The 23,487-nt window shown below is 44.4% G+C and overlaps 1 protein-coding gene across 3 annotated transcripts in view; it reads right to left on the bottom strand.

The window, feature by feature from the left end:
• Positions 1–8,069: 8,069 nt before the first annotated feature.
• LOC135399259 (uncharacterized) overlaps positions 8,070–23,487 on the bottom strand; it is a 125,661-nt gene continuing 110,243 nt past the window's right edge. For all 3 annotated transcript variants that reach the window (XM_064631088.1, XM_064631089.1, XM_064631090.1), the window contains 12 exons: positions 23,004–23,048; positions 21,541–21,684; positions 21,156–21,248; positions 19,985–20,122; positions 19,255–19,315; positions 19,036–19,087; positions 18,831–18,927; positions 18,659–18,742; positions 17,781–18,067; positions 16,782–16,946; positions 16,397–16,643; positions 8,070–9,005 (listed from right to left, as the gene is read on the bottom strand). In XM_064631088.1, coding sequence (XP_064487158.1) covers positions 8,862–9,005; positions 16,397–16,643; positions 16,782–16,946; positions 17,781–18,067; positions 18,659–18,742; positions 18,831–18,927; positions 19,036–19,087; positions 19,255–19,315; positions 19,985–20,122; positions 21,156–21,248; positions 21,541–21,684; positions 23,004–23,048 — 1,557 coding nt within the window. In that variant the 3' untranslated portion in view covers positions 8,070–8,861. The remainder of the gene's footprint in view (positions 9,006–16,396; positions 16,644–16,781; positions 16,947–17,780; positions 18,068–18,658; positions 18,743–18,830; positions 18,928–19,035; positions 19,088–19,254; positions 19,316–19,984; positions 20,123–21,155; positions 21,249–21,540; positions 21,685–23,003; positions 23,049–23,487) is intronic.

Genomic DNA, 23,487 nt, shown 5'->3' with positions numbered 1-23,487 from the left:
TTTTTTGTCTTCGTGGACGGCGCTCACAGACTGCATTACTTTGATTCCGTTATTTTTATCAAGCACAACTTGAGCTCGCTGGCTACTTGTCGCGCGTTCTGTTTTGAGAAGTCGGTTCTGGGTGCTAGCGGCGCTAGCCGAATCCACTGACTGCGTAGCACGAAGCAGCCTAAAAGCTCAAATGTGTATAGCTGGATGGAACAACGCAAGCAAGTTCAATCGTGTTGCCTTTTACCCGTTCGGTGTGTCTAAAACGTGGCGCTTGAACCATAAAGGCGAATTCCGAGACTAGGAACAATTTTGCCGAACGACTTGGTGATCTTTCTTGAAGGCGTGCACTTGGTGATCGCGGAGTGGAGCGTTCATGGCGTGCACAGCAGCCGGAAGGGTCATTACGTCTTACACAGAGCTCTGCAATCCTGACACGTCGAACGCTCGCTCCACACTCAAGGACATCCGAGAGGTTGCCTTCCAACTTACCACGGCAAATACTTTATGTAGAGTATATGTAGTACAGTATGTTTTGTGCAGTACACACTCTTAGAAATGAACTTAACCGCATAGCACGCTCCTAGCCAACAATCATCTCGGATGATATCATTATCTGCCCTGATTAGTTGAAAACGGGATGCGTACGCCTTTTTTTGTGACAATTATGAAAAGCGTAAGTGTCACGCAAAGGCGTCGGCTTGGCTAGGAGCGTGCTATGTTCGTTCTAGAAGTTCATTTTTATGAGTGCAGTACATAAATTGGTACAAAAAAAAAGGCGTACGCCCCCAGTTTTCTACAAATCAGGGGCGAGAACGATGTCATTCGCGATGATGGTTGACTAGGAGCGTGCTATGCGGCGAAGTTCATTTTTAAGATTGCACTTGATACGCCGCGATCCTTGATAGAGCGATTAAGCGCCTATAGATGCGATATAACGTCACACGTGAATATTTTTTTGACCGAAGACAGGAATGATCAGATAACAGTTTGGTTATAGGACACCGCGTTTTCCCATGGCCACTACTCGCGTATCACGTAGCTCCTGCACTCTAAAAACAGAACTTCACCGCATAGCACGCTCTTAGAAAAACACCATCCCGAATGACATCGTTCTGCCCCCGGATTGGTTAAAAACGTTAGGCGTACGCCTTTTTTTGGAACACTTACGCAGTCCCCCAAAACGGCGTACGCCCCGCGCTTTCCTCAAATCGGGAGTGATAAAGGTATCATTCTGTGCAATGATTGGCCTTCACCGTGCTCTGTGGTGAAGTTCTGTTTTCTGTTTAGCCATGTCACGTCGAGACTGGGAGGTACCCGGGTTCGAATCCCGGTGCCGGCTGTGCTGTCTGGGGTTTTTCCTGGGTTTTCCTCAGACGCTTTCAGACATATGTCGGCACAGTTCCCCTAGAAGTCGGCCCAGGACGCACATTTGCCCAGGGCGTCAGTCGTGACGTTGCCCACATACGTGAGGCCGACAACGGCAAGCCCCTTCACCACCACCACCACCACCACCATCTGTTTTCTGTTAGTCCGACAACGGCGGGTGGGAAGTCCTATCACCATCACCACCACCATCTGTTTTTAAAGTGTGGTACAGCGATCGATTGCGTTGCCTTTCAGACCTGCGCTGCACTAATTGATCGATAGCATCTTGCCTTCTATGGCAGACCTGTACGTATCTTGAGTACGTACTCAAAATACTTTCCTTCCTCGTCAAGCCATATCCAGCACGCTTCCCGCCGTGCCGAGATTTTCAGCTCACTGGAATTTAACCCCCTTTTTCTTCTTTTTCTTTTTTTCGGGAATTCGCGAATCTGTCATTTATCCTCTTGTACAATAGGCTGGTCCCAAGCCTGGCCTTGCTTGTCAATAGCCAACTTCGTCCGAAAACCGTTCCTATTCATATTGCCAGGTGAATCACCAGGGGATTAGGTACAAGATAATCCCGGAATTTATTTCCTTGGTCATCAAAGCAATAAACACGTGCCAGAGGTTGAAAGACCCGGACCGACATACAGGAGGGATTACGAAGTTTTGGGTCAGAACATATCAACAAAGTTTATTTGGGTTCACCAAAGTTCACCAAGCATTACTTGACACCAAGACGTTGCAAATGAAAGATATGCATGGCTGATGAAGTTTATTCCTTCAATATGTAAGGCCACGTTCAGAATACGCGTTTTACTTACTGCTAATACTAAAGTACTTTAAAGAGTATCTTAAATACTTCTTAGAGTATTTAGTACTCTACTCAAATTACTTTCAGTTTTGAGTATTTTGTACTCTATTTTAAATACTTTTGCGCAGTATTTTGTACAAGTCTGTTCTATGGTAGATTGAATCGGGCTTCAACCCCCGAATCGGCACACAAAGAGGCAAGAAAAAGGAAGAGATGCGAATGAACGTAGGCGTGTCGATGGGGAGCCGTCGTTGTTATTTGCACGCTATAGCGTGCCGTGCGTGGAACAAATGATGGGGATGCTGCACGCCAGGTTTTACGGGCACGCCATCCGCCCGCACTGAAACGGGAATCCTGCTCGGATAAACTGTCCGTACGATGACCACTATTGGGGCGAATGGAAAATTCATCGAGAATTGGTCAGCACGCAGCTTGAGAAGTGCGCCGACAGGGAGATAGAAGTCGATGTCTTCGCCGGTAAGCCATAGTAGGCGCAATAAAATAATAGGGGTTCGATGCCAGCTGTGTATTTTCCTCTGCCATGCTACACTTGTAAATACGATATACGAGAAATATAAGGTGCGTCCTTGCTTATACTGCTTTGGTGTCAAATGTACCGCATGAATGATGTCTGGCAGGAAGTGTTCTGTCGTTTCGAAATACGATTGTATCCTGTTGCAGGCCATCGTGGGTTCGGAGAGGGGCGCTTTCGCCAAGGTTTAAAGGTGACGGATAAAGGCAGCAAATAATCGTATAAAACTAGCGGGATAAAAGTTATTCGAAAACTGCGTTCCATGGGCGAAGGCAGTAGTTCGAGCAAGTGGGCCACAGAGCGAGTCAGATGAATTCGCGAGGGGGTCATTGTAACGTTCGCGAAGGCATCGGTTATAGCTTGGAATGTTACCGTGAGAATTGAAGAGCTGAAGGCAGAAAAGTTCGGGCCTGTCATTCAAGGCGGAGCAATATGGAATATTTTCTTGCGGCTGATTTTTCATTTCGGAGCGACACAACATGATGAAGAAAAAGTCCGCTGTTGACGATTGACCAGTGGAGTTTAATGCGAAAGCATGATTGTTGTGTAGCTGTATCACGAATCAAACGTCTCCAACACGATGCTACGCGCGCATATTTCTTCAGAATAATTAAATGTATGCTCCTTAAATGAATCACTTATACAGTGATATACACTTATCTTATATATACACTTATATATATATCACTTATACACTTATACAAATGAATGGTTTTATCGAGGCCAAATACAGGTTAAGCGAAAGTTCTATCTCTGCATCCTCTGCTCTCAAGGCTTTTAGAATGCCGCGTATACTGATGTTTGGGGGCTGGAACTGGAAAGGCGGCACAAGAACATCGTCTGCGTTGTGAGTTTCGATCGTCGACTGTAGCGCCACCAAACTAGCTTTTTCACTTTCACTTTCTAGCCCACCATACTTATATGGACAGCACGCTGTAAATAGCTGAGGTGCCGCACAGCACTCCCTGGTGGTACTTGCTGCTGCGCAGTTCGCCTCGCCAACGAATCTCAAGAAGACCAATTTGCACGATGGGGGACGGTTTATCCAGGTTGGCTAATGTTATACAATCATTGCCGTTCTTCTGCACGTTTGAGAAACGCGTCCTGGCCCTACATCGACGCGGGACTCACCCTTTGGGGGAGTGCGCACTGTAAACTATGCCGCTATTGTATGACATGACGAGGTGCGCGGTAGACATGTGCGAGACTACCTGCGGCTTGCGGCCTCCGCCCGCGACTCTCCACAGGGAGACCTCGTCAGGTCAAAAAGCGAGAGCTTCGCAGAAAGTGTCTGACAAGAACACGATGCCAGACGGTTTGCGAAACCAACAGCAAAGAGGGATGGGTCCACCAGCTGTAGCGGTACCGTATTCTTTTCCTGTGAACTATACCGTTAGCTTTCGCCTTCCTGTCACTGGACAGTCAAACTTAATGGAGGTAAGAAGTCCTATCCGCAGGTATTTAGTTACGGGTGTAATAGGTGTAATATTGTTCTTCTACGCTTCGTAATTCTATTTACAATTTATTGTTCAATACTTCTCCTTCATAACACGTGCAGCGTTAAAGGGACTATGAAACGATTTTTTTCTTCGTTTCGTTCGAAAGAAGACATTTTTCTGAGTCTAGAACCGAAATTTTACCTTCGTCGCGCGAGCGGTTTTCTCGGGAGCGAATTTAAACGGAGCGGCGAAGGGAGGACAGCTGGCGCCGCGCCGTGGCGAGCTACCGCGCGGAGACACAGCGGACAACTTGACCACGGCCGGCTCAGCAACACGTCATCGTGACGTGTTGCCGAGCCGACGAATCACGCCAGGAGCATGCGCCGTAGGATCCCGCGTATGCGTTCATCGGGAGTGGAAATCTCCATGACGGCAGCTTTCGCGCGACCGCCGCATCCTGTGGTTTTCGTCGACATGCCGAGACGATGTTGGATAGTTGGTTGCCCCGATTTACGTCAATATTCGCCTGGTATCCAATGTTTCATGCTTATCAGTGCCGAGACGGACAGCTTTTGACGCCACAAAGCAATCAGACCGCCGGAGTTGAAAGACGATGCGGTGCCATCGACTAGCTGCCCGTGTTTGTAGCGGACATTTGCATGATCGAATTTACGAAGCGTACGCTGAACCTCTTCAACGTACTGGATAACGAGCTTAGTGTCGTCTGAATCAAGGTGTAGCACAATCACAATACCTGTCCACACCTGGGAAAGAACATCCACCTAAACGGCGCAAAGGTGTGAGTATTATTCGTTATTGGAGCTGACAAAGGTCTCTCAACGCTAAATGTTCAGATTTACGACGTGTTCAACATTAAATACAGAATACGTGACGTGCTCATAAATAAACTTCTTGCGTGATACATAATCTGCCACCTGTAGAACAATAAATGCAGAGTAAATCAAGATCGCCTAAAGGCGCGAAGCTCCTTTGAATAATAACAAATGTAATGAGTTGAAACAAAGTAAAACAAAACATTAGACCATTAGGTCACCCAGTCTTTTACGATAATTCGTGCAAACAAATCGAGCAACAAAGGGGGCATCTTCCAAATATCACAGTCTCACTTCACAACGCACTTCCTTTGTTGTCAGATTGCTAACATGTAAACATAACTGCAACTGACGTAAATATAACTGCAACGCCAAGCAACCACCAGACACTTTCCATTGGTGACGGCGATACAACCAATACATGTTGCGGTGAATCGCTAGAGGCCCACGTCACTCGTCAGCAAAACTCTCAAAGCCACGGAGGTGCGTGAGTTCCTTGTTGTGAACGGCCGCAGATCAGACGACGAATACGTTCGACGAACAAAGTACAGCTCACATGTCATACTTGCCAGTTCAACTGTAGCAAACGATTCACATGCAAAAAGCTGTTCATTATAGCGTGTTATCGGAACGCCTCCAACCAAGAAAACGTAATGCTTCAACTTCAACCCTCAGACGCGACCAGAGACCTTGTGACCTTGTATGTGCGACTGGACGGCGGCAGCCACAGCGCGAGCTCGCGGCATTACTTGCCATTGTGCAACACTGGTGACGTCACGGGGAACCGAAGTGCGGTCCGTACAGTTACACAATCGACAGGGAAATATGCGCAGGCGAGGAGGAACGCGGAAGAGACATTTCCAGCGCGCGCTCCTCGCAGAGTGGAGCGATTTCGTCCGGAAAAATTTGTGGCATATTAGTTTCTCTGCGGGAAGAACAGTTTCCAGCGAAAATAAAGTATGGGGGTTCGGGAAATTTCATAGTCCCTTTAATACAAAAACGCACTTTTTTTTCGGATACGGGCGAGTAGACGCACCGTCATCCAGATACCTCTATCCATCGTTACGTCATTTGAAGAATTGTAGCACCCAATCAGACGCCAACGCGGAGGTACACATAACGTTCTGCTCTACACTCTTAAAAATGAACTTCGCCACATAGCACGCTCCTAGCCAACGATCATCCCGAATGACACCGTTCTCGTCCCTGATATTTGTTGTAAACGGGAGACGGAGCCCATTTTGTTGTCGTACATAGTGGATACATAATAGGCTCCGCCTCTCGTTTTCAACAAATCATGGGCGAGAACGTTGTCATTCGGGATGACGGTTGGCTAGGAGTGTGTTATATTATATGTGGTCGAAGATACGGACCTATCGGATTCGTCCATACAAAAGGGGTCACAGCCGACAATGCTAAAATCGCCGTTTGGAGCCGACACAGTCCGTTCTGGCACCGTGTTTCTGCACGTGAACAACGATTATCAAATATGCAGGGATGATATTTTACCTATTTATGCTATGAATTCGGCGGATGGAAAACGTGAGCCTCGCGTGCTACTGTTGACCGCACGGGGGACCGGAAGAAAGCAAGAACGTGACGCAACTTCCGTTGACCTCCTCATTGGTCGAGAATGTGCGGCATGTCGCAATAAATTGTACATTGCGCGGTCGACGGAAAGCGGCTGTGGGAACAGGGGAGCGCAGCGTCCGGCGAAGACGTCACAAAAGGGAGATGCAACGGCCGCAGATGTTTCGTACCACAGTGGGTGATGGTGACGTTATATCGCGTGACCTTCCCGCAAAGTCTAGTCTTTCCGTCACGCTTCTTGCCAGGCTAGTGCATCGCAAAAACGTATTGTACGTCAAACAATGAAAAGAGCGCTTCGTGCGCGTGGAGAAGTCTCGCACTTCACGCATGAGGACATTATACCTAGCGATGAGTTATTTTGCTTTTGAGAAGCTCTAAGAAGACCACTGTCACGTGATTTGTAGTAAAGCTGAGAGTCGATATGGAAAACATTCCATGAAAAGGTTGCAGCTAATTATTTTTACTCAATACTCATTGCGGTGACATCGCTGTCAGCATCTTTCAGTTGCTGCTCTGTGAAACATTGATTCCACCTAATTAAGATCATACATGACATGTAATTTTCCCTGTATCTCAATTTCCCTTGTCGTGTGTGATAATGGAATCACATCACGAAAAACGGAGTACCCATCATCGAGCTGATTGCTCAGAGGGGCTTGCCTGTGCTTTCACAAGGGTCAATGGCTGCGTGCAACTTTGCAAGCACGTGGGATCTCACAATAACTGTTGTAGAAGGGGCCACCTTAGTTGTTTAAATGTGTTTCCAATGAACACAACTTGACAGGCAGCAGTCTTCCAAATTGTACTATCCAGCTAACAGTGTACTGCACTAGTAAGCAGAACTGTAGTGAATGACACTTGTGTGTGATGTCTTATAATAGCTGTGCTCGACCTATCGACATCTTACACTAGTGAAATGGTCACTAAAATGCAAAAATTTATCATCTCGGAAAGAAAGACGCGTTACCTTGACATCAACACAAAAGGAACGAGATTCATCGGCTGCGTCATTCATGATTTATGACTGAAAGAAACCGCAATGTAAGCTTTCCCTGTCCCTCTCAAGAAGGCCAACAATGCAGAGCAGGCTTTCATTGGTCTGTTCAAATGTTTTATCCAATCATCGCAGGAGATCGTTTGAGGGGACCAATCAGAGGCATCTAGGCCATCTCCACATACGTGGTCAGGCTTCTTGAAAAGGAGAGGGAAAGGTGTACAAATTGTTGCACTTTAGTGCACCTTTAACGGTACTAGAAGGGAACTGTTCCAGCCTATGTCCCACCTCCGCACATGAGCTCCGCACATATCATCATGACCGTGGCCAACAAATTTAACTACATACTCTAGAAACTCAAAGGAGGAATTCTACAAATTCTAAAAATGGGGAACATATGTTATTCACTGAATCTGAACATAATGTACTTACCTCAATCTTCCGGCCGGCCATGAAACAACAGCAGGATCAAGGTTCAATTCAGAAAAACTACCACAGATACACCACCGAGGTCAGTGAGAGCTACATCATTTAATGGTAAGAAACAAGTGAAAAAAGGTTTTTCCACTGTTGACTGCATGTGCATTTGGAAACCTGGTGCCCAGGAAAACCTACATATTGAAACTCACACGGTATGGCCAGCACATATATTACGATAATATTTAATTCTAAGAAGAGAATGTAAAGAGTAAATGTATTAAATATAATCTGTAGAGGGACATCATCATCATGCTGTACACATTTTAAAACACAGGTAGACTCATGAGCTATAGCTGTCTGCTCTCATAGCATTCTGTGGTTTAACGAAGAAATTTTCAAACGTATGATACACACGCCAAGGTGCAAATGGAGGGAAAGAAAACCTGTCCTATTCGCTAACAATTATATTATAGTCCCCACTGGCACGTGAAGCAATATCTTTAAAAAGGTACCGCCGAGGCAAGAGTGCCATCAAAATAATTCAAAAAAGTTCTCAAAATGAAAGGGCACAGAATAAAACTGCAAAAATGTACAGACAAAACTCTGGTCGCACACCGATGGTATGCCCTGGTCCCACTAAATGCATACGCTAAGGCTCCATCCGCGTGTGACGGTAACAATAGAACTGCCAACTTTGTTAACTACAAACTCGGATGAAGAACAAGGCACATTTCAGAGTCCGAAAACAGTCTGTGCAGTATCTTCGGCACATGGGCTTTTAACATGGGCACGTATCATTACGGTGCCAAAGGAAGACATCGGTCGATGAAGTACCCGCAATGGCGGACCTAAAGTCTGTTCCAAGTTCCAGCAACATCACTCATCACAGATGCCACTTCGAGAGGCATGCTGTGCCACGCTGTCGCCACTCCTGCCTTGAAATGCACACCTCATCGAAAGCAGATGTTGATGCCATGGTGCTTGCACCGAGGAATGCCATGTGCTCTCGGTACGGAGAGGCGTGTACCTACACGTCGCAGATGAAAAACGTGATGTAAATGTATGATGTAATGACGAATACAGTCAAGCATGTTTATAAGGACACTGACGGCAGTGGCGTAGCCACGGGGGGCTCGAGCCCCCCTACCTGCCGCGACCCGACCCACGCAAATCATGCAAATCCGAGGAGAAAATAATATAGGGGGGGGGGGGGGGGGGGACCAGTGTGACGATCGCGAAAGTTCTTGCAGTTCATGGTGGCTATCTAAGCAGCACTCGTGATTGGTTTTCAAAGTATGAGTTTTTCAAAGTGCTTACAATCTCGTGACACCACCTCACTGGACATGACAGCCTATATATGTAATCGTATTGTGAACGTCCAAATAAATTATTTCCGTTCTTTTTTTTTTTAACCACATTTTGCGGTGTGGACAAGTATATGTGTGTTGTCGCACCCAGGATCAGTGGGGGTGGGGGAGCGAATTTTCGTATCGAGCCCCCCCCCCTACTTTGGAGGTCTGGCTACGCCACTGACTGACGGTAACGCTAAATCAGATCGTTATAACAGAGTTCGTTATTACGGACGTAAGCATGATAGCCGGTCGAGATCACATTACTAGAGGCTGAAGTTTTCGGGGAATATTTTTTTCTAGATTCGGGGGGGTAAAAATCGGGTAATAAACATGTGCACTAAACTCACGCGAATTCGGGTGAAAAAAAACTTCCAGTACGCTAAATTCGGGGAGAAATTGGGCTCAGTTTCTCAAACTAACTCTAGTGGTTTGGTACAAACGGTAATGTAACTGCATTTGCTGCCAAACAAGTAAGTTAGCGCATTCCTACAGAAATCCCAGTGAGGGCCAATTTGCCGAGTAAAAATCGGGTTTCACCCTAAAGAGGCAACGTTCAATTCGGGGTGCAAATTCGGGGAAGAATCGCGTAAAACCCTAAAACTTCAGGCTCCACACATTACACTTTACAACACCAGTAAAAAGGAACTGTAGAGTGTCTGCACGTGACAATCCTAGTTTGATGAAACCACTTTATGGCACATTCGGTTAAAGCTTGTTCAGCCCCAAGATAGACCGTGGCTCTCACTATCAGAACAGCGTTGTCCAATTGCGCACATCTTGTCCACGAGTGCTTCGACACCTTCTCGTGACGACCAGAAGCCACATTGAGAAAGGGACCGCAAGGACCTTTACCTGTTTTTATTTAAAAATTAGAATCTCGCCTCTTGATTTTCGCACATTTTACTGGTTGACTGGGATATTTCCGATCGCTGTAAGCGAACAAGTGCTTTCACGTACGATCGTTGAACCGAGGACCTGTTTACATGTACTTCTATGTGCAAGCGGATATAGTCTTAAAACTGAATCGTAATATCAGAATTCTTGTCATAATGAAGATCGTAATAAACGAGCATGACTGTGTAATCAGATGAAATGGAAAATGCGGAAGACAAAATGGAAAAGGAGATGTGGAATACCACGCACAGAATGAGAACACAGATCTTTTCATGATTATAACGTGCATTATACACTATGACTGGACTATTTCGGACTACCCTTGTCGGAAATGTTGTAATGAGATGAGTTATGACTATGTGGGACTTTATGAGCTTTACATGACCATAACCTACATTATAGACTATGACTGGACTATTTCGGACTACCCTTGTCCTAAATGTTATAGTAAGATGAATTATGACTTTGTTGAACTTTATGAGCATTTTATGACATGAATTATGACTATGCAGGATTATGAGCTTTTCATGATGATACTACAGATGTCTCAGCACTAACATAGCACTGAGGCAAGTTTTACGGGGGGGAAGTAGTATGAGTAAGTAGTGAGTATGAGCGGAAGCAAGGTATGGGGTCCAATAAGAAGCAATTGCCAAGGAGAAGTGAGGAAGTGCTGCAAGGAGTGTGCCGCTAACGAGCGCCGCCAAACAGTTGTAAGTAAATAGGAAAATCAAGAAACAAGGAACAGAAGAGTAACTTACAAAATAGCTGTCATCTATGGGCGATTTCATCTCAGATCAGGCAAGCCGGTCCCCTTTGGTCCTCCGATTTCGTTGATTCTTTTTTATGCTAAAGCCACACCTCTATGATGAACAGTGCCACTGGTCCGAAACTTGAGATCGCAGTAGTTGCAGAGAAAAAAATTGACGAGCGTGCCTGGGTGGCGTCGTGCGCTTCACAGAATCTTCCTCGGGTGGTACTTTGAGAGCGTCTCGTCCGCACCACGAACACGCTAGAGGAGCGCCAATTTTTTTGCGCATTCTACAGATGTCGGACTACCACTTAATTTAAAAAAACGGGCATTTCCTCTCACGAACTGTTCGATAAAAAATCGCGAAAACGCTCGTGAGCGCGATTTTACGTACATTTTAAACTTTTATTGCGGAAGAAGTACGCATGGTAGAATTACGAACTATGCACCAAATGAAAGATAATTAATTGCTCTTTCCAACGACGTATTACACATAAATGTGAGTGTTACTGGAGAATAGATAGAATAAGACGAACCATGCTGCCTCCGTGAAAATACGCGAAGTTCGTAGGTGAATTCCTCAAAAACCCCACTTTTAATTTTGGTTAAAAAAATTGCATGGAATCCTGATTATATTACCTTTCCAATGGTGTAAAATTTGTGTGTTCTAAAAGTTTAGAACCGAAATGCCAGCGCGCATGAGGAGAGCAGGTACAACGCGATCATGCGGTTCCAACTCCGGCTATACTCCGGCGTTTGTACTGATCGTCGATGAAGGGAACCTGACTTCCACGTATCTATGCTACACTGCAGTTCATCACCTGTTGTGCTGTGATGGAGATTTCGTGCCATATCGTATTTCGACAACGGACAGGCTGCAAAGAAGAAACATTGGCATCAGGTTGCGTGACGCGGAGGCTATATTCTCTTTCACCCAAACTTTGTGCCCGCGTCCCATCGCCTTTGCCGGATGTACATACGGATTATAAGTAATAAGCAAACCCGCACTGGGGACACCAGACGCCAGACTTCCTAACAAAAATGACCTTGCTGCGGTGTGGACAGGTTCGTTTGGTCGCCGTGTGTGGCCAATAATGCACGGACCTGCCGTCGACGATGCAGCGGTTGAGTGAGGTGTCTGAATAACTTTTGGTTCGTCAGCGTTGGAAGTCGTCTCCATGGCTCGGAACATTTATAGTGAGGAACGTGTGTTTTGTGCCGATTATGCACGTCGACATCAGAAAAGGATTCTTCGCCAGAGTGGATTCACAACTGTGTCAAGCCTTGACATCGATGCGCTGAAGGCGCTTCTCGACCCTGAGCGACGTGATGAAGTCTGCGGTGAGGACCAACTATGTAAGAATTGTGTTGCGTACTTTCGTTCAGCAATTAGTGGTCTATCGCAGTCCTCGCCCGTTGCTCTATCTGACACAGACTATGTTCAGAGTGAGGACATTATTGAAGAAATTAATAAGAGTATTTCGACGGCAAATATCGACGTAACTCCGCTGCGGCAGCCGGCGTCTCTCAAAAGGAAACAAATGCCGTCGTATGCGTCACGAAAACGGAGAGAAGTTGGCGACGCATTGAGCAGGTCAATAAGCCGCAGAATAAGTGATGCATATGACATAGACGAACCGACCACCTCCGGAAAAGACTGCACAAGATGTTCTAGCCTTTTGCGCAACATCAGGACCGCTTATCAGAAGTGCACCACTAATCAAGGAAGATGCCAGATTCTTACGCTTCTTCCTGAAAACATGACGAAAAAAGAAATAGTAGGACTGATCCCGGATGCAACGAAATATGTGATAGAAAAATCAAAAAGCCTGAAAGGGAAGCAGGGCGTGTGGGCGATGCCGGACAAGTATGGTGGGCATCCTGTCAGCGAAAACGACGTACAGGTTGCACTCCGGTACTATCTTGAAGACGAAAAGGACTGTTCTGTCCAAAGTCCCAACAAAAAAGACGTAATTCATGTCACCAGAGACGGGAAGAGAGTCGCTGTTGCAAAGCGCTTTATGACTCGTTCTATACGGGAAACGTTTAGCCTGCTCAAGAGTGCTCATCCGGACATCAATATAGGACTGACGAAGTTCTACACACTTCGGCCTAAGTGGGTTCGCACAGACCCACGTCCGGAACAGTGCGTGTGTTTGTACTGCGCAAACTTTGATTTGATCATCGCGGCCATAAACAGTGCGTCATCCATCCAGCTAAGCAGAGACCAACTGAATGCGATGTCTGTATGTCCTGAGCCACAAAGGACATGCTTTTTGCAAGAGTGTCGCAGTTGTCAAGGGGCCAAAACGATCAACCTACAGAAGCTAAGGATCGAGCGTGCCGACGACGTTGATATGGCTCTCTGGGAATCTGGTGACCTCATTAGGAAAACGCTAAAGGCATCGATATTCCTGAAGGCGGTCAGGAAATGTGCTGCTCTGTACACCAAGCATGAATATATATACAACATACAAAGAAGCGCCATTTGGAACGAGAAGGCCTTCGTGGATCCAAGACATGTCATCATGCACTTCGATTTCGCAGAAAACTGGAGAGTCAACTTCTCAAGTGAGGTCCAAGGGCGTTATTGGAAGACGGATCAAATATCCTTATTCACCTGTGTTGTAACGACCATGTCTTCGACAAAAAGTTTTGCCACAGTGAGTGACGACCTATCTCACGATACTGCACATGCCCTTCTTGCCCTCCAAAACATAACCGAGGCTATAGAAGACATCCTGCCCGTGTTTTCCCATGTGATATACGTGTCCGACGGTGCTGCAGCGCACTTTAAGAACAGATACCAGCTCTATGAAATGGGGAAAAACAACTTGTTGCTGCGATGGATTTTCTCTGCCAGTGGCCATGGAAAAAACGCGTGCGATGGTGTCGGGGGCTCTTTGAAACATATCGCAAGCTTGCATAACTTGCGATGTCCACCTGCTGAAGCTATTCAAACCGCTGAAGATTTTGTGTGCGCTCTCAAAAAGAAGGAACACGCAACGGAACTGCTGCACATTCCGTCGGCTCAGGTTGCAGCCTTTCGAAATTCGAAAAAGGATGAATGGGAACTGGTTCGGCCAGTGACAGGGATCCGTTCATCCCATGTGTGGTACAAAGCATCTGAAGGTCATGCAGTATCTGGAGTTCAGCTAGCAAGAACCGCCGAGGACATGTTTGAACCTTGGTCATAGCTGCGTTGTTTTCAGCCCGCCGAACGATCAGCACACTACGTCTGGCTGGTGATGTGCATACAAATCTATGCTTTCCAACAGGACCAGTTTGTAATGCCGCTCACACATAGGTGACATTTGTTCCCGATTTCCGCATTCCACTTTCACAGCTGTGTTTTGTATTTAAAATGTACATACGGCTCTTTCATGCACTGTAACTATATTTTACTCTTGTTTTAGTGTCTTTCGTAAATTCTCTCTAAAGGTGAGCGATAGCAAAGCCAGTCACCAAATAAACCACTCTACCGGCTTGCAGTGTTGTATTATTCCTGTACATGCGGATCAATATATTAGGCCAGCTGCCCTGCTTCAAGGTCGTTAAATACGGACCACATCTCAAGCGCCTGTCAACAGAAAACAAAGGATTAGAACGGAAGAACATGGAACCGTCGGGCCGCGTTGTACCTGCTCTCCTCATGTACGTAACATACTAGCAACGTTTGTTCTTTGCACCCTGTCCTAGTCGAAATACGATATGGCACGAAATGTCCATCTCAGGCACAGGAGGTGATGAAAGCCAGGTTCCCTTCGTCGACGATCAGTACAAACGCCGGAGGGTGGCCAGAATTGGAACCGCATGACGGCGTTGTACCTGCTCTCCTTATGGGCGCTGGCATTTCGGTTCTAAACTTTTAGAACACACAAATTTTACACCATTGGAAAGGTAATATATTCAGGATTCCATGCAATTTTTTTAACCAAAATTAAAAGTGGGGTTTTTGAGGAATTCACCTACGAACTTCGCGTATTTTCACGGAGGCAGCATGGTTCGTCTTATTCTATCTATTCTCCAGTAACACTCACATTTATGTGTGATACGCCGTTGGAAAGAGCAATTAATTATCTTTCATTTGGTGCATAGTTCGTAATTCTGCCATGCGTACTTCTTCCGCAATAAAAGTTTAAAATGTGCGTAAAATCGCGCTCACGAGCGTTTTCGCGATTTTTTATCGAACAGTTCGTGAGAGGAAATGCCCGTTTTTTAAAATTAAGTGGTAGTCCGACATCTGTAGAATGCGCAAAAAAATTGGCGCTCCTCTAGCGTGTTCGTGGTGCGGACGAGACGCTCTCAAAGTACCACCCGAGGAAGATTCTGTGAAGCGCACGACGCCACCCAGGCACGCTCGTCAATTTTTTTCTCGACAACTACTGCGATCTCAAGTTTCGGACCAGTGGCACTGTTCATCATAGAGGTGTGGCTTTAGCATAAAAAAGAATCAACGAAATCGGAGGACCAAAGGGGACCGGCTTGCCTGATCTGAGATGAAATCGCCCATCTATATGTTTGTGTCACCCCAGTAATGCATCTGAACCTTTGCGAAGTTAATAATACAGCATGCAATTGTGACGTTGTAAAGGCATGTAGCACCATGTTAAGCCACAAAATGTATAAAATAGGGGAGTGCTAATAGTCGAGTTCTCGAATTCGAATCGAATACCCATCACTCGAAGTATTCGATTTGCAAATTGAAAATCCAATATTCAGTTTTACGACTATTTGACTATGCCCCGAATATGAACAGCACTATCCCAAAAGTGGGCTTCACCTGGTGCTTCTCTGCATGAGGTGAAGCCTCACCTGAGGTGAAACCTCATGCAGAGAAGCACCAGGTGAAGCCTACTTTACGAAATTGCTAGTGCTGCAGGACCAACACAGGCGAACCTGTATATATAGTTCAGGATAATGTTAACCCAAGTTAATTGAGTATACTTCGCCTGAGTAAGGGGCTGCGCTCCTTCCACATGCACTGTACCAGTGCCAGTGGGGATTGATTTGATGTACGGGAAGTTGCCTTTAAAAAGTTAAGACCCTCGAATAATGTGTGCAGCCCCGGAATAAAAAGGGTGTCTTTAGGTGTGTTCAGCAATGCAAGTTCCCCAGGTCAGACATACACTCTGCAGCAAAGGGGGCTTCCTACAGAAGAATTGCATGTCAGTTGCACACGCCAGAAAAATTACACTTAAGCTACCAGTGGCTACAAATTGCAAACTTTTAGTTCAAAAGGCACATACTGTAAAATTTACGCAAATATTCGATATTCGATTCGGTCTTTGGCATTCCCCCCCGTTTGATTCGACTTCAAAGAGTCGGATTTGCACACCCCTAGTATAAAATGAAGCATAGAGAGAGGTGAAACTGCTGTAAGGAGACATCCAGATGAAGAATTACACTAGGGGTGCGTACCTTTGGACTGACAGAGCTGGGCAAGAGTGCATCAAGTTCTGATTCCAGCCGCTGGGGAAGGCCTGGCAGAAGTGTTCCAGCTCCACTGAGATAAATGCTACGTGCCATCTCCCGTCGGATATCCATGCTGCACTCCTGGACAGCACGGTGGACCAGCTTGTGCAGGCCAGCACCATCCTGGCCCCACAGCTCCGGCCGGAACAGGCCCTCAGGTGCTTGGAAGCGGCCAACATCAACCGACACCGATCTGGAATATCGAGGGTCAAAAGCATTGGCAAACCGGCACATAGTTGGTGATTCATAATTTATCCCTGTAAAACATAGCAAGTGTAGTGCGCAGCACCCGAATTCGCGTTCATTCACAGTTGTACACCACTGTACTTACTCAACAGGGCACTCGTCCTGGAAGAACTGTCGTACTTCAACAACCTTTTCAACACTGTCAGGATCATTTTGGAACCGTTGCAACTCCCGTTTGTAGTCGTCAGCAATGTAGCACGCCAGCTGCTGAACGTAACGTACCAGGTAGAGTTCCACGTCGCTGAACAAGCTGTCAAAAAAAGACAACGGAAAAGAAAAAATATTGTCATTCCAGTTTTAATGTAGACAAACAATATGCAGAACAGCTATTATTCTCACGATACAATTACACTTGTGTTTGCATTTTACACGCATAAAAAATTGCTTTGCAAAGCCTTTTCTTTCTTGATGCATTTTTTAAATGTAGAAAGATAGATCAAGCTTTCAGAAATACTGTATTTACTAGCATAATAATTAGTACATAGTTTTAATGCAAAATTGTAGCAACATAGATGGGGTACAAACTACATGTGGAAAACTGATTAAATACTACAGCAACTTGGGCCTGTTGGGTATTCGACGAGACACACACTGAAGCACTGCACTTCCAACACAACTTTGTTGAGAAATAACACATTCCTGGTTCAAAACAAACAGGCCCCTGGAGGCTTAGGGGCGCGACGAGCTGTTTTAATCAACCAATCAGCAACGGGGAGGCTTCAGTTAAAAACATGTTTTCTGTCTCAATAATGTTGTATTGGAAGTGCAGTGCTTCGGTGTGTCTCGTCGTTTTTAGTCCCCGTCTTATTGCACTGTTTAACGGATTTTAATGTGGAAAACCAGTTTAATTAATACCCTAAATAAATTTAAATATTTCATTCCATACCGCATGCCGGGAATGTTTTGTCAATCATGCCGAGACAAGAAGAAAATTTATGTATGTATGAAAATTGTTGACATTTATAGTATAGACCAAACTCACAAACTGAAACAAGCAGAAATAATGATAGAAGAGCAGAGGCCCTTCAAAATACTGCGCCACTGTTACTGAGTATGATGTTCGGATGATTGATTAATCACTTACCTAACTCTCTTCTGTGCCAGGGCATGTCTCAAATGATGAGCAATCTTGTTGGCGCCATAAGGAAGACGTGTGACACCGCTCTCCACAATGTAGCCGTCGGTAATCGGTACGATGTCAATACGATCGCCAACATCCACAATGATGCCCGATGAGGTGTTGTAAGCATAGAGGGCGCAGATTGCCTGGTGCGTTAAATTTAGACCCTGCACCCCAAGATCTTCTAGGAGCACCCTAGCCACGGCAGCCTGCGTCTGGAGGCTGAAACTACGTGGAATGCAGAGAAGCACCTGGAGGAAATGCAACACCTTATAGGAACCTGTTTCTTGGGGAAATGCTCTATGGGGTCAGGAATTCTGTCTACTTTTCAATGGCATGTTATGTGGATACAGTTCAGATATGAATCTAGAGAACAGGTAGAAAAGTAGATAAAGTTTTGCACGAGAATGTTATTAAGTGCACATTCCTAGTAGTTCCCGGGTAGAATGCATATGCCGTGAGATTCTGATAGGATTTTTATTTCGTTCAAATATTGAAACAAATCACTGTATAGTGCTGGAAATTTCACGATGCGAGAAGGCAGTATACAAGCGTAAAATACTTCCCACCCTCTCTCAGCTTAGTGCAAGTCCAACGCAATGAAAAGCATCCACGCGTGAATATCATCAATGCAGACTAAATTGAACCAGGTTCCAAATGCATCTTAAATTTTGCAATGCAAGCTGGTCTTCATTTCGTTTGGTGGGGAGCTCATGCACACCACAATGACATTTTCACCAGAGAGTACCTATGCAGTGTTATGCTTCTCGTAACCTTTTTTTTTTCATGCTCAGCATGCCCTTTTCATTTTTTTGTAAATAAGAGCAACCATTTGACACTACCTTGTATTTTGAGGGTTCCTTTATACTGAGTTCATAGAACACTTTCTTCATGAGTCCTGGCAAAGCTTCAACATCCATCGTGAACTGAAAAATAATAACGCGAAAAATGCAAAAATGAAATTTCTGCATCTCACAAACTACCATCTAAGCCAGCTAAGCTTCATCGTGTTACCTTAGATATTTTTGCTGATGGCACCAACGGAAAAGATACATTACAATCTCGTCTAACTTCAGGCATCAAGGCTTCAATGCCGAATGTTTGGTGACCACTGAAACAAAAGGAAAGTACCTGTCATTTCTGGCAATACTACTAATAGAAAGAAACTTTGTTAACACTGCAATCTACAGACTGCAGGGATAATAAGCACACCACTTACGTTTCCCTGTGAGTGCTGCACACAGATGGAAAAAACACTGTGGGCATGGTTGCTGCGAGAGAAAATTGTAACCTCTTACAATATGTTTTTTACAAATGCATGAACTTCTTGTAAACTGTGTAAACAAGTGTTGCTACAAAAAAATGAGCTCCTTAAGACATGCACAATCTAATGTCAAGGTTGAGGACAGTAGCATGCAGGACAACGTGATTGTCTTACGTTGTTCCATGAGGATTCCAGCTCGTATTGAGCAGCCACCAAGATCGACAATGATCACGTCCTGAAACGGAGAAACATGTTACTCTTTCTCCTCTGGCACGAGCGAATACTGGTAATGATTCTGTAACATAGCGGGATTCCTGTGCTCACGTCTTGTTCCTCCCTTGTTCCACGAGGGAACCTGATGAGTTCAAACTTTCAGAAGCACAAGACATGTGTTTGTGAAGGGCATAATGAATTGGATTATCTTGAAGTGGTGTTATTTTGGGACAATGACTCTCAACCGATGTCTTGAATGAGGTGTACAGTTCCTGCTGAACCCACACATGCACCCATGGCTGCACCAGGCATCTAAGTGGAAGCTTTTTCATACAGAGCTCTTATGATAAGATGCATAAGAGCAGGTTTTAGTGTCTGATTGACTGGATGCTGAACCAAGGCAAACAATCCAGCATTAGGTCAACAACTGCTAGTGCATTTCACAAAGACTCATCTTGATGATTCCTGACCTGCAATTATGCTCTACTGCACTAAATATGATTATTGAACACACTGTATTACACTAAATTGCTGGATTTCAAAAACTATCAGAAGGGCACACCAAGTTATTGAAGAATGCTGCTATGTTGTGGGCTTCAATGCCAGTGCATGCGCACAAAACAAACAAACAACAGAGGATACCTCGAACCACTCATAACTTGGGAAAATCACTGATGTGTGAAGCACACACCTTGTGGCTTGGTGGGGGATACATGATAGGTTGAACGAAAGTCCTGGCAAAATTTTCTTGACACTGTGAATGCAATGCTGTTAACCAGGCATCTGCATGTTCATCGCTGTTGCACTTCACTGCTATGTAATGACCCTTCTGCAATGAAATAAGAAGAGAAAGAGGTTCAATGTCGTTTTCTACAATTTTATCACACTAGAAATCGGGGTGGGGGGGTGGGGACAAAAAGTCATGTATCAACATAGTTTCGATTGTTTATAAGCGCTGATTCTGTTCACAGTATGCATGTGCAAGAACTAGATGTCATTCTCAGGATTTAAAAATTTGCCACAATGATACTACCAGCAAAAAATGTACAGTGTGTGTACACACATAGTTAACTCTTTTTTAATGCAAAAACATAGTGCCATAGAGGGAATTCACTAATTAATTACTTATGCTAGTGTGCCATTATTAATTAATTATGAGAGTAAATATGATATATCGTTTGCATTCGATCCTGGGCTGTTTCTGCAATTTTCTATCCCAAAAGTAAATCGTAATTGTTTATTTTATTTTATTTATTTATTTACAATACCCTACTGCTCCATATAAGTGGCAATTGTTACTCAGTTTCATTTAGACAGAAACACTGTACATTTACAATAGTGAATCAGATTCAATAATTAAGCTTTCAACCTAATTTCGTTGATCTCACTAATTCACTGGAGTAGTACATGATGTATTCAGAGAGGTCCCTACACATCATGACTGTAATGAAGCTTAATCACAAGCAGGAAAAATTTGCTTCATGGAGCGCTCCGCTATAACAGTTATAAGAGTGAATGTAATGAAATCACTGTTCTTTTTAAGTATGCAGCTTTCTTAGCAGTACTTGTTCTTTCAAGCTCCTTTAGCAGTACAAGAAAACGTGATCCCAGATCTTCATGAATGCCAGCTTGACACAGACTTTGTTATCATGCACCAATCCCAAGATACTTGCTATGATCATGTGTAGGTTGTTTTTTACTGTATGCTTGTTTTACAAGTGGCTTTAGTGAGGTTACTTTTCTGCTTGCAGAATCACAGCCACAGGGTGTGTGGCAGATAAAATAAAGAAAAAGAAAATATATGTCCAGTGGTCAGTGTTGATATGGTTTTACGAAAAATCAATACCTGTAAAGGTACTTACCCTGTCATCAATACCAATCATGTTGTTCTCTAATGTGTCGATATTTCCTCCCATCAGCTGAGCCTTGATGAATGGACGTGGTGAATTCTCATTCTAGAAAATATGTGTTGACAATGTTAGCACGAATGCGGAGTGGTTGGTTACAGCTCTAATGTGATTGGTTCCTGCATTTTTCTTTTTTTGCAAATGCAACTTTGTGTATCATGCTAAGGATCAAATGTAGGACTAGACCATGTTGATACCTCATCATATGTGTTACACTCAGGGCAGAGATCTTTATATCACATGATCGTGTTTGTTTTTTTCTGCTGGTAACTCGCAGTGGCACTATGTACTTTTACTTTTCAATGCATCTCAAAGGCAGTTCAGAACCAGTAATCTCCACCTCAAAGCATGTAAGGAGACCATCGTGCAGGCGGAAGAATCGTCGTTTCCAGGGATTCCAGTAGGTAGCCTTTTTCCTGTTGGAGGGCATCATGTCGAGGTAGCCCTCCATGTTGATGTACTCCACGTCAGAATCAGACCCATACTGCACGTGAAAGATTAGGGCCAGTTCGTATACATTCATGTTTCATGTACGTGTCACGCTATGCTCAGTCACTAGTGAGTAAGGCAGTAAGTTTAATATTGCAGAGAAAAATCTTTTCTCTTTTTTTTTAATGAAAAATGGCAAGGCAGGAAGCATTCACAAGTCAATTACCAACCTAGAGTTTCTGGAGCACGATGTCGTATTGAAGGGGAACACTTTTTTGGGGTTGCATATTTACCAGGGGTGTGCGAGTCCAAATGTTTTTAGTCGAATCAAATGGCGGGAAAAGTGCTACATCGAATATTCATGTGAAGTTTATAATATGTGCCTTTTGCACTAAAACTTTGTAATTTGTAGGCCATGGTGTTAGCATAATTTTTCTGGCATTAACTGTCACATGATAGACAGACAATTATTCTGTGGGAAGCCCCTTCTCTTTAATTTTACTTGATAGTGTCTTCTGCTTTTCAGGTAAGTCAACGCTTACTGGGGGTAATTATCTTGATTTCAAAATTTTATGTCAGGCAGTGGTATGTTACATGAGGCTGTAATTGTTGCTCAACATCGATAGGTCGCTTGCAAAATAAACAAATTGGTGTCCTGCCTCAGCTTTGCCATGAACATCCTTTAAATTCTTTGCTGGAGTGTGTATGTGCTCGTCTGGGAAAGTTGCATTACTGAAATTTTGAATGTAAGGGACGTCCTTAAAACACCCTTTTTGTTCCTGGGCTGCAGCACTATTTAACTTTTTAAGGCAACCTCCCACACATCAAATCAAAATCCTCCGCCTGCACCGCTAAAGCGCACGTGGGAGGGACGCTGCCCCTTCCTCAGGCAAAGTATATACACAATTAACTTGGGCTAACGTTACCTTACACTAAACAACAATGGCCCGCCTGTGTTGCTTCTGCAGCACTGGAAATTTCGTAAAGCAGGCTTCACCTCAAGCAGGGAAGCATCAGGTGAAGCCCACTTTTGGGGTGTAATAATAATAATAATAATAATTGAGGGTTTCCGCCGCGAGACAACTGAGATCACTTTCAGGGAGTGGTGTCGTTCATATTCGGGGAAGAGTCGAACATTCGGGAAAACGAATACTGGTTATTTGATTCGGGAAAACGAATACTGGTTATTTGATTCGGGAAAACGAATACTGGTTATTTGATTCGGGAATCGAATACTTCGAGTGATTGATATTTGATTCGAATTGGAGAACTCGAATATTCGCACATCCCTAATGTTTACCGAAACCATGTGGGGATACAAAAGTCTGCAGGGCACATATTTAATGAGAGTCCGAGACCGAGTCATCTGCTAACCTGCTGAGGTGTTTCCACTTCATATAGTTCTTTGAGAAGCTCCGTCTGAGGAAAAAAAGAGTGGCAAAGAATGAGTTTCCAGCTTTTTTGAGAGAAAGTTCCTGAGATAAACACTGCATGGAGTGACTGTAGGCTCATTAACAGCAACATTAAGACTGTAGAGCATTCATAGTCATGTAACAGATACAGCCAATTTATTTATAGGAATGGCCACAGCTGTAATTTAATCGTACTTCTACATCATGCATAGTGTGACTAAAGAAAATGTTAAGAGTGGACCTTCTGAAGCTTCTCTTTTAAATACTGTCCAGCTGGAACATAGCTTTTTTTCAATATTTCAGATATTAAATGCAAACGTTTCAAAGATGAAACAGACATCAACAAGACAAAATCAAGGCCACACATCCTGAACATACACTAGGCAACCAGTCACTACAAAGGGTCATTTTTAGGATACCAATTGCAGGAGAAGGAGAAGTTAATG

This window comes from Ornithodoros turicata, chromosome 6, assembly GCF_037126465.1.
Source record: "Ornithodoros turicata isolate Travis chromosome 6, ASM3712646v1, whole genome shotgun sequence".
Classification (NCBI taxonomy): Eukaryota; Metazoa; Arthropoda; class Arachnida; order Ixodida; family Argasidae; genus Ornithodoros; species Ornithodoros turicata.
This window is presented reverse-complemented; position numbering and strand designations above follow the sequence as displayed.